General features: G+C 40.6%; 3 protein-coding genes across 6 annotated transcripts in view; 1 reads left to right on the top strand and 2 right to left on the bottom strand.

Annotated features, from left to right (window-relative positions):
• serpina10b (serpin peptidase inhibitor, clade A (alpha-1 antiproteinase, antitrypsin), member 10b) overlaps window positions 1-1,561 on the bottom strand; it is a gene marked incomplete at its 5' end in the record, with an annotated part of 3,372 nt that extends 1,811 nt beyond the window's left edge. The window contains 3 exon segments of the mRNA XM_014013468.1: window positions 213-489; window positions 566-1,202; window positions 1,349-1,561. Of these exon segments, the coding sequence (XP_013868922.1) occupies window positions 213-489; window positions 566-1,169 (881 nt within the window).
• ubr1 (ubiquitin protein ligase E3 component n-recognin 1) overlaps window positions 895-10,253 on the top strand; it is a 28,796-nt gene continuing 19,437 nt past the window's right edge. The window contains exons 1-2 of one of the 2 annotated variants that reach the window (XM_014013455.1): window positions 895-982; window positions 1,060-1,125. Coding sequence is in view for 1 of the 2 variants with exons in the window: in XM_014013445.1 (XP_013868899.1) it covers window positions 9,660-9,704 (45 nt within the window). In the remaining variant the exon portion in view is untranslated. Of the gene's footprint in view, window positions 983-1,059; window positions 1,126-9,624; window positions 9,705-10,253 lie in introns of those variants that run through there. The other variant, XM_014013445.1, reaches the window with a different exon arrangement.
• atxn3 (ataxin 3) lies at window positions 3,500-9,583 on the bottom strand. 3 transcript variants are annotated; one of them, XM_014013487.1, is made up of 12 exons: window positions 9,360-9,440; window positions 8,850-9,014; window positions 8,721-8,765; window positions 8,539-8,624; window positions 8,395-8,461; window positions 8,225-8,312; window positions 8,018-8,147; window positions 7,755-7,918; window positions 7,392-7,536; window positions 7,214-7,272; window positions 5,210-5,276; window positions 3,500-5,071 (listed from the first exon to the last, which is right to left on the bottom strand). In XM_014013487.1, the coding sequence occupies exons 1-11, from the start codon at window positions 9,423-9,425 to the stop codon at window positions 5,221-5,223; spliced, it is 1,071 nt and encodes a 356-aa protein (XP_013868941.1). In that variant the 5' UTR covers window positions 9,426-9,440; the 3' UTR covers window positions 3,500-5,071; window positions 5,210-5,220. The 3 variants fall into 3 exon arrangements, with proteins under 3 accessions (XP_013868941.1, XP_013868949.1, XP_013868933.1); XM_014013495.1 differs by lacking the exon at window positions 9,360-9,440 and adding an exon at window positions 9,489-9,583 and having other exon boundaries at window positions 3,500-5,276; XM_014013479.1 differs by having other exon boundaries at window positions 3,500-5,276.

Here is a 10,253-nt window from a genome sequence, read left to right as displayed (position 1 = left end):
CATGAATGAAAACCACCTACACTACAGCCCTTTTATATACCGGTAGTCATTTGACCAACGGAAATATTGTGTTTCTACATAGGAAGACAGGTTACAACCTTGTAACTTTGGCAACTGTTGGTGGGCCAAATCAAATGGCTTGGCGAGCCAAATTTGGCCCGCGGGCCCCATTTTGTGCTCCTCTGGTTTAAAGTGTCATTTTCTTATCTTACGTTTTGCGCAGGTCTTTGATCCAGCCGAGGAACTTCTCAGCATTGATCTCCTCGTCAATAATCGTGTAGTCCAAGCCTTTGTTGGGAAGCAGGACAAGCATGGAAACACCTTCTTGGTACGGCAGCTTAAGCACTCTGGCTCCCAGGGGAACGTCTTCTGCTGTGTAAAACTTGGCCTCCTCTTTAAACATCATGGGCACTTGCACAATATTGTAGTTGTCGATGTAAAAAGGCGCATTTTCTGTTAGATTGCAGTTGAAAGGCATTTGCCAGGCCCCTGTGTGGAGGATAGCATCGTTAGAGGGCAAAGGTCCACTCACAAACAGAAATCAATAAGCAATGACTCAACTCACCCTGGAAAAAAATGCTGTTGATAAGTAAGAGCTGAGTYGTTTCATCTAATGTCGAAACCATCTCTGGTATTTTGTTCTGCGTCTTCTGCTTGATGTATTCATTTATGAATCTGATGCTCCCTGTTGTGTCTGTAAAGTCTACAGTTTTGATATCAGCGTGAAAAAACGTCTTCATTCTGTCCGTAAATGTCCTTTGCACCTCAAACTGCCGATGTACGAAGAGGGCCGTGCTTTGCTCCAAGTTCAGAGATCCGTTCCGTGCAATGTTCTCCTGAAGGAGCTGAAAAAGCATCGGGATGAGCTCTGGCTGCTCGTCCGCCTCCAGCTGTTTCAGGTTCAGAGCCTTCAGGATCTCCTCGTGCGTGACGCCATCGGATGCCATCAGGAGAGCGGCAAAGCTCGTGGAGATGCTCAGAGGTGAGAAAAAGATGTTCTTGTCACTCGAGCTGGCTATTTTCCTGTATAGGTTCATGGCGAAATCTATGTTTTTGTAGGAGAGATCTGAGACGGTGACGTTCGGATGCAGTGTTTGATGGGTGGGAGTGAGGAAGCACAAACAGGTAAGGATGAAGATAAATGCCATCTTTATTTCGGACACTTCCATTCTTTTGAGTCCAGATGCGTTTGAGGGTTTAACCTGAAACAGGAAAACGTTAAAATGTTAAAAACACAGAACTAAAGCAGATGAAACTACCTCAGAAAGTCAAATCTTCTCAATATTCTTGATGAGAAAAGCCTGTTTTAACTGAAACACAGATTTCAGAGTTTAACATACATACATACCTTTCTGTTTGAGCCAGATGATCTTTGAAAACTTCATCTGTTATTTGGGGAGACAAAGTACAAGTGTGCTCTGATGGTTACACATTAACCAAATTTGGGGGGGAATATGGGAGAGAACTCCCCTTTCCACATCACAATGCTAAAATACTCCCCTTTGGTGTCTCTTAAAGCTTTAAATCCTTAATTTTCACATTTAAAYCTTTCAGTTGGGGTCTATAAAGTGGAACKGMAATGCATTGGTCTGAATTCCTCCACAARCTCCTCTTTCACCTCTTTTCTGAGGTGTGTCTCCGATCAGCTCATTTTGATGCATTCTTTAAATCCAAAGTGCTTCACAACCCGCCCCCCTCCAGCACCCAGACGAGCCCATTCTAGTWTGAAAGAGGGGCTTATGGTTATACAGCAAAATATTTTATTTAACAGACTTGTTCATCCAGTCTTACATGTTGGAGTCAGAGTCTGACCCAGAGCCAGAGACGATTAAAGAYGACCAAACTGTAGTTGGTAATTCCAGAACTTATTTGGCAGTTCTGTTGCTATAATTTGATGTAAAAAAAACATCAACTGAACAGGTTGAAAAATATGACCCAAACAGAAAATAAAGAGCACTGGGTGAGTCTAAAATAAAAATGTCTGCACTCGTAGAGACTCCAAGTACACAACAAAAATGCATTTAACAGTAAAAAAAAAAATTGGATTCCGCTAGTCCTCTTTTAAAGAGTTTGAGCTGAGCAGCAGAGTATTACCTGATCGTATTACAGGTACATGGGAGGTTGTGTTGCCGGTTCCCCGCCTGGGAACCGGCAACCCACTGGTTACAGGACGACTATCCAAACCACTCTGCCACAGTCATATTGTTTATTTTTTTATTTTTTGTAAATTGGGAGTATAATTTGCACTAATTATTTTAGGGGTGACCATTGCCCCTCCTCGCCTCCACTTGGTGGCACCCCTGCCCACAGCTAAGTATGCACTTTTTCCTATTGCAATGTCAAATAAAAATATATCCATCCATCTATCTATCCATCCATTTTCTGCCGCTTATCTGGGATCGGGTCGCGGGGGCAGCAGCCTAAGCAGAGACCCAGACTTCCCTCTCCCCAGCCACTTGGGCCAGCTCGTCCGGGGGAATCCCAAGGTGTTCCCAGGCCAGCCGAGAAACATAGTCCCTCCAGTGTGTCCTGGGTCTTCCTCTGGGCCTCCTCCCAGTGGGACGTGCCCGGAACACCTCACCAGGGAGGCGTCCAGGAGGCATCCTAACCAGATGCCTGAGCCACCTCAACTGGCTCCTCTCGACGTGGAGGAGCAGCGGCTCTACTTCCGAATGACTGAGTTTCTCTCACCCTATCTTTAAGGGAGAACCCAGACACTCTGCGAAGGAAACTCATTTCATCTGTTTGTATCTGCGATCTCGTTCTTTTGGTCACTACCCAAAGTTCGTGACCATACAGTAGATGATGGTAATAACGTAGACCGACCGATAAACCGAGAGCTTTGCCTTCTGGCTCAGCTCTTGCTTCACCACAACAGACCGGTACAGCACCCGCATCACTGCAGACGCAGCACCGATCCACCTGTCGATCTCCTGCTCCATTCTTCCCTCATTCGTGAACAAGACCCCGAGACACTTGAACTCCTCCACTTGGGGCAGGACCTCCTCCCCGAACTGGAGACGTCACGCTACTGGTTTCTGGCTCAAGACCATGGTCTCGGTTTTGGAGGCACTGATCCTCATCCCGGCTGCTTCACACTTGGCTGTGAACCGCTCCAGCGAGAGCTGGAGATCACGATCTGATGAAGCCAATAGGACCACATCATCCACAAAAAGCAGAGATGCGATCCTAAAGTCACCAAAAAGGATCCCCTCAACACCTTGGCTGTGCTAGAAATTCTGTCCATAAAAGTTATGAACAGAATCAGTGACAAAGGGCAACTTTGGTGGAGTCCAACCCTCACCAGAAACGAGTCCGATAAATAAAATATTTACAACTGGAAAATAAATCCTCACCTGCTTATCTACTATCTTCCACCACAAAGTTCAAGATAATTACCTTTTTATTATTATGTCTAAAAATACATTCAGGAGCAGCTCTTCAGGGTGTTGTCTCACCATGAACCATTAAATAACAAATGAACTTTGACAAACATAACATGAGTTAATATCACTTTAATCCTGAAACACTAACCAGTTTGTTAAATGAAAGACTGAGCTGTGCAAACATTAAATAAAAGCAGTACTTATTGTAAGAAAGGTTTTTGAAAATAATGCAGTGATAAAAAAAAAGATAAGGAAACAGACTACTGACATTTTAAACTCCCACACAAGTGCATTTGGAAAAAAAATACAGATGATCAAGAAAAACAGAAAAAACATCAGATCTTCCTGGAAATGATCGATCAGGTCCAACGTCACATGATTTCCTTAACTTTTGAGGAGGCATTAAAAATGTCAACGCGTAACAGTCACTGGTTCTAGGAAACAGTTTAAAAAAAGTGTGCTTGTGCTGTAATGTGGTCTATTCAACACACACACAAAAAAACCTTTAGAGTGAAACAAGATCTGGTTATAGATTTAAGCAATAAAATATACCCAAGTATTCAAACGTGTATAAACTTCAACACATTTCAGATTTTTCATCTCGTCCAGTTTGACTACTTATTAAGGTTATTAGTACTTGTCTCTTTTGTTTTTGAAGATCATCAGTCGACAAGACATACATCGTCTTTAACCCATGGCAACTTAAATGTAAACCAATTTACTTTTACAGTACGTTACCAGCAGAGTGCAATTAAAAAGTATTTGGGGGAGTTGTAACATGCAAGATTAAAGGGATCAGCCATTTCTGAGGTGTTTCTAAAATACATTTTTTGTTTGACTTTTATATCACTGAATACTTTTCTACAAATAGACATAAGAAACAAGTGAAATCAATGATTAAAAAGGCTGACTGGACATGTCAGACGATTTGAAAAGTAACTGATCACGCTGAGCAGGAGACAATCACTGATCCATCAGCTGCCCGGTCTCTACCCTCCTCCTACATCTCAACATAAGAACAGCTGAAAATCAATCAGTTTTGCCCAAAGTGACAAAACACCCTTAAATTTGTTTTATGTCCACTTGCATAATTAAAGAAAATAAAAATCTAAGAACATCAAAAATATACCGCTTTCTAAGAAAAAAACCTTGAGCTCTCTTGTAAATGCTCAGTGAAAAYGATGGATAATGTCAGTGATGGGTAGCCCAGTTATTTTAGTGTTTCTCACTGAAACAGAATTTAGTGCATCGCAACAGAAATGACTGAATCGTTACAAAACTACAGCGATATTCGGGTGTTTTAATTTGTCTCGCGCTGCACAAACCCATGTGCAACACAACAGTAGGAGGCTTCGTCGTTACATAAAGCTTTCTTCTAAACATTGGTCTCGTATTGCTTTCACAGAATGCCYGTCTTGTCATGTTTTCACCCCCAAACAAGTAAACACACCCTCTGTATGTTGTTTCTTTACACGGTTTTCAGAAAAAAAAGGAAAAAAACAAAACAAAACAAAAGCGGAATAACAAACTGTTTACAATAGAAATAGAAGGCGCCATGGTAAAAAGGCAATCGCAAGCTTGGATTCACTGCATCGTTAGTCCCAGTGGTMACACTGTTCCCAAACTCGGAGCGTCGCTCAAGGAGCTCCCTTCCTTTGTTCTCTTCTTTATGGCCTGCCAGCAAACTAACGAGGGGAGGGGGAACCACGTGTTAGCCTTCTGACTGTCCTTATGTTTGCATTATGCAAAAACGTTAGAAGAGGGAGCAAAGCTACCCCTGGGAGGGGTTTTCAATCCAGGCTGCAGGTAAACAACAGACAAACCTTCCACAACTTTATTGGCTAGGCTTTTGTTGTTGTTGGTCCTCCTCAGAGCCGGTGCTCACTGATCCTGGAAGAAACAGGGAAATGCAAGTTTAGAATGTCACGAGACAAAGACACATTTATAATTGGGGTTGGGCAGTATTGCCTTTTTTTAAAACATTATCTGTATTATTATTATTATTATTATTACTTGTGTGTGGTCTGTGGCATGTAGTATTCTCGAAGTTGGCGTGATGTCAGTCAGTCACGTGATTTCAACCTCCATTTTTTTATGGGGGAAAACTCATTGTGATACTCCATTACAAATTGTGTCAAAAGTAGAGACTTCAAACTATACAGCAGTTTTTAAATTGTGTCGATAGGTCAAGAGAAGAAAACCAGAGTTACAATAAATGACATATCTTACAATTTTTTTCTGAAAATGAAAGTTCTATTTTGAAGCGYGYYGYAGCTGAAGGGAGCAGGAAACAYKGTAATCTTGTGGAAAAAACACMRCTGTCCATCRTCAGTCCCGTCTTTCTCTTAAACYGAAAAAATATAACCCCCCAGAMCTTCTTTTTGACTGAGGCTCAAAGTTATCTGACAAGCAGTAAAAAATCTAAGGGAAAAAGAAAATAAAAAGAGGTGAAATTTGAATGGAGATTGGTGGCAATGAAGAGCYGGTGAGAGCAGGACTTTATTAATTAGATCTGTGACTTTTAACATGTTTGRATTTTAAAGTTARTGTGTAGTTTTGAGTGTTTACTCTTCATTTTAGCCRRCTTTARCGTGTTTTAAATCAAAACAAYGAGGCAATTCTTTTTAAACTAGGAGAAGCACGGAGGTCTGCAGAGGCAGAACGACAGCACGCGTCTTAATTCTTTCCCCTCACTCCTGCAGTTAGAAAAAAAATATCTCTGGATGTATTTTTACGTGAGAAGTGCAGTCCTACAGCAACTTTTCACCATTTTTTCTATTTTCCACATAGAGGAACTCATCCTATTTCCCCCTAAACCAATAAGTCAGCCTCCGTTTACAACATGGTCATGTGACAGAGTACCCGGCTGTTCGACTTTGAGAATCACTTAGCTTACCTTTCTTTGTGCTTCCTTTCTAAGTGACAAAAGTTTGACGTAATCCCGACTGTCTCTGAAAGCTGCAGAATGTATAAGTCACTGTACGCTTTCCCCTGGATGTTGTTTTACAAATACAGTATATTCTTTATGATTTATGCAGCTGAATTGTACTACTGAACATTTTGCATCCACTCCCAGACCACCACTGCTCACTTTCTTGGAGTGCTGTGAGCGAGTGAAAGGAGGTGGGGATGGGTGAMAGCGGTAACAAAAATACATAATTAGCAATGAGTCATACTTAGATTTGAATCAGTGCGTTTTAAATCTAATGAAAGCAAGGATGTTAACAAATTAATTGGAAAATATTCTGGCAATTTAGTGATATTTCCATAGTTGTGGTTTTGACTGGTCTTGAAATAAAATCAAAACTTCTCAACGTCCAAAACTGAGACAAGACTGAGTACAAATGCAATTGAGTCCGAGACGAGATGAGACGGTCAAAAAATGGTCTTAAGACTACTACTTAAGACTACTACGACTTAAGAGTACTACAACACTAGTGAGGTGTTGTAATTAGTAATTAATGGGGAAATGGCTGCTTGTGAGAATTATGCATATGGCTTGACGTTCTAGAGYCAGACAGAGATATGGAAAACCCAGCTGCTCTGACATGTTGCTGTCACTCAATCTGCTGATAAAAGCTGCGGGAATCACAAAATACCTTTTGCCCTCTTTTGTGTTGCACAGATCAAAGTACGTCCAAGTAGCTACGTCTTTTTAGGGTGTACGTTATGGGTCTTTTTCTGAAAGAGCCTAGAATGTTTATGTCCCAGTTTTCATAGCRGCGTTGTAGAAATTTGTTACATCACCTTATGTGATTTATATACCATCATACCGCCCAAGCCCATTTATAACACAAGTTGTGTTTTTGTGAGTCAGATTTGCTCACCTGAATCACTTGTTGAATGTGCGTCTGATTGTTGAGGAATGTTTGGCTGTTGCTGCTGTCTAAACCGTGAACACAGAGGATTTACATCACAACAGATGGATCAGTTTTCTATTCTCTTTAATGGTGGATACAGAGTGCTTTGACTTGAGGAAATTTGCTGTTAGTTTATGGATCCTACCGATCAAAGTAGGCTTGTCTCCTCTTCCTCAGCTCCTCAGCTGTAAGTGTTTCATTTTGGATTTCTTTTTGTCCCCCCGCAGGCTGGCTTTCTGCCTTTAYGTTTTCCACTTCGCACTCTGTAGACTTGTTGGTCATTGCTGCTCCTACAAAATGAAACAAAATGTGTAAAATAAAAAAAAACAACTTAAATAAAACNCTGTAGACTTGTTGGTCATTGCTGCTCCTACAAAATGAAACAAAATGTGTAAAATAAAAAAAAACAACTTAAATAAAACTAGAAAATTAGTTGATTTTTGCACCTTTATAAGTTCAATTTAGAAGAAAAATTGGTTTTGAAATTTAAGTACGGCTCATCCTTCACCTTGCATGCTGAGCTGTATGGCTCTACGAAGATCAGCATCTTCATCTTCCACATCCATGGCCTGTCTGCTGAGTGCCAGAGCTCGCTTTAGCTCTTCATCTTCATCCACAGCCTCATCTTCCACACCAAACCCCATCTCTGTCTGGCCTACAGCGGCTGACCTCCTGCTCACAGTAAAAACAAATACAAACACGTGCCACAACCGACTTAAGTTTATTTTAAGTAAATCAAAACATCAGTCCCAAACGCTCACACATACGTACCCTGCACTAGTCTGGGCTTCTTCCTCTCCAATGAGCCTGGGCCGCTGCTGCTGATGAACCCTCATAATCCCAAGAATTTGCTCAGCCTCACACTCAGGGAGATTTCCTCGAATCACAAATATGGAATAACCTGTGCAAATACGCATTTTTAAAAAAAATTTCTGCTAAATCTATACATACTGTGAATAAACAGCCATTTTACAATACCTTCTTGTTGTAGTTGTGCGAGGAAAAGTGCTAAATATGTGTCTGATATCAACTCTGGTCCAGTCAACAGTGAATTCAGGTTAAACCACTGCAATTAAAACAGAATATCATTAATGGTTCTGATCACGTTTTAAAAAAAAAGACATAAAACATAAATCAGTGCCTCATACCTGTTGTCCAAGTTTGCGTATAGTAAACCAGTGCTCCTTATAGTTGCAAATAAAGGCTTTCTCMTTTCTAAAATATTAAAGAGAATCAACTTTAAAATTTTTACATTAAAATTACACTACAAAGTTTTCACACTGAGACCATACACTGGATTTATCATGAGGCTTTGATACTCCCGGCTATTGAAGAGGATTAGTTCCAAGCCCCAGACTCGGAGAGCRTTGCTAATTACCTTGTAATGAAAAAAAATGACACAAAAGCGATATCACTAACATGCATAATTTGTATTTAAGAGCTCTTTAAAAAAAGGCAGGACTTGTGAACATACTTGTATTGAAAAGAACCCACTGTCATCCATGTTCCCAGAGGGTTGCTATGAACAGAATTTTCATATAAAAACAATATAAATATGATGTTTATAGCATAATTAAAGAGGCTACTGCATTTACTCAGTTACCTGTAAAAAGGTCCTGTATTCTTCACTGGATACACCCCCCTCTGCCATCCTCATCCTCTCCTCTTCATCAAGCTGATGAGCAATAGATGACAGATCTACAGGAGTAAAATACTCACCCTGCAAAAGGTTGTTCAGGCAGTGCTGGGCACAGAGGGAGCCCTCTTGCTGCAAATAAAATTATCAGCCATGTCAAAACATAAATGCACATCAATCCCTAACATTGCATTAGAGCTGTATAAGCTTTGTTTCATTTTATCTAGCTGCCTGGGACAAAAGATGCTCAACCAAAACAAGTGGCTCTACATTAGATTAGCAGTTAGCCGAACGGTGATTCAAACAACAGCGCAAAATTAAGCTAGCTTGTTGACTAACAAGACAAGAAAGACTTAACTGAGACCATTACAGAGCATTTTGAGAAACTACTACCAAATCAATGAAAAACTTTTCACAGCATCTGACAAGCAAGTGAATTAGCATTTTAGCAATGTATGTAACAACTCTGCCCAACACCAGCACAATGTCCCAGGGACGGCCACTTTCCGCCGCTAAACGAACCAGCGACACAAGCGCCGACATTTTCCAAACAAACGAGGGTAAATACGTGCATTTAAACGCCCTAGATTCAATGTTTTGTCCTACTTTCTCATGAAATATGGAATCCATTTTCAGCTCTCTGTCAAACATTCAACTTTGACCTCCACCGCTTCGTCACCAGTAAAAGAGGAAACGATTCGTTTGTTATCGCCTCCTAGCGGCGGAATTTTCGCACTACAGCGCCGTGTTTGAGGTTTGCTCCCAGACTAAAGAAATATGGCGGAGAGTGAGAAATCCGCAAACGGTCTGGAGCTCAGTAAGGTAGGATGTTCTTTAAAGCAAATACAGTTGACAGTGTTTACTATGAGTTGGGGACAAAACGCAGGAGTGCAATGTGTTAATTCCTACGTATAAACACGGTTTGAGCGCTCCGCGGAAGAATATACTGCACTTACCAAGCTCCTAGCTCCCAAAGCTAGCTAACTAGCATTATGCTATGTTGTTGCCCACTATCGGTGACTTTACAATTAATTTGGGTGAAAAATTAGCTTGTCTCATTGTTGATTTCTTTCGATTTGTGATTCTTTACTGGTTGCTTTTGTCCAACGCAATTCAACCTGACTTTGTCTTTGTAAATTTTGAGCATTAAATGTTTTCAGTGTCGTATTCTCTCTGTTATCTTTACCAGTGTGTGAAAGTAAAACTGATCTTGCTTCTTTATTCTAAAAAAAATACAACAATAGAATGCCTATTTAGTTTCACTTTCGTATCAAAGATGATTGAGATGATTTTGCAATTTGTTTGGAATTATTCTAATCTTTAAAACTAACAACTTGATAAACAGATTAATATTTAGCGCATGCATTGTGC

The sequence above is a fragment of the Austrofundulus limnaeus genome, unplaced genomic scaffold (assembly GCF_001266775.1).
Source record: "Austrofundulus limnaeus strain Quisiro unplaced genomic scaffold, Austrofundulus_limnaeus-1.0 Scaffold2, whole genome shotgun sequence".
Lineage (NCBI taxonomy): Eukaryota > Metazoa > Chordata > Actinopteri > Cyprinodontiformes > Rivulidae > Austrofundulus > Austrofundulus limnaeus.
Note: the sequence above shows the minus strand (reverse complement) of the source record. Positions and strands in the feature narration are given on the sequence as shown.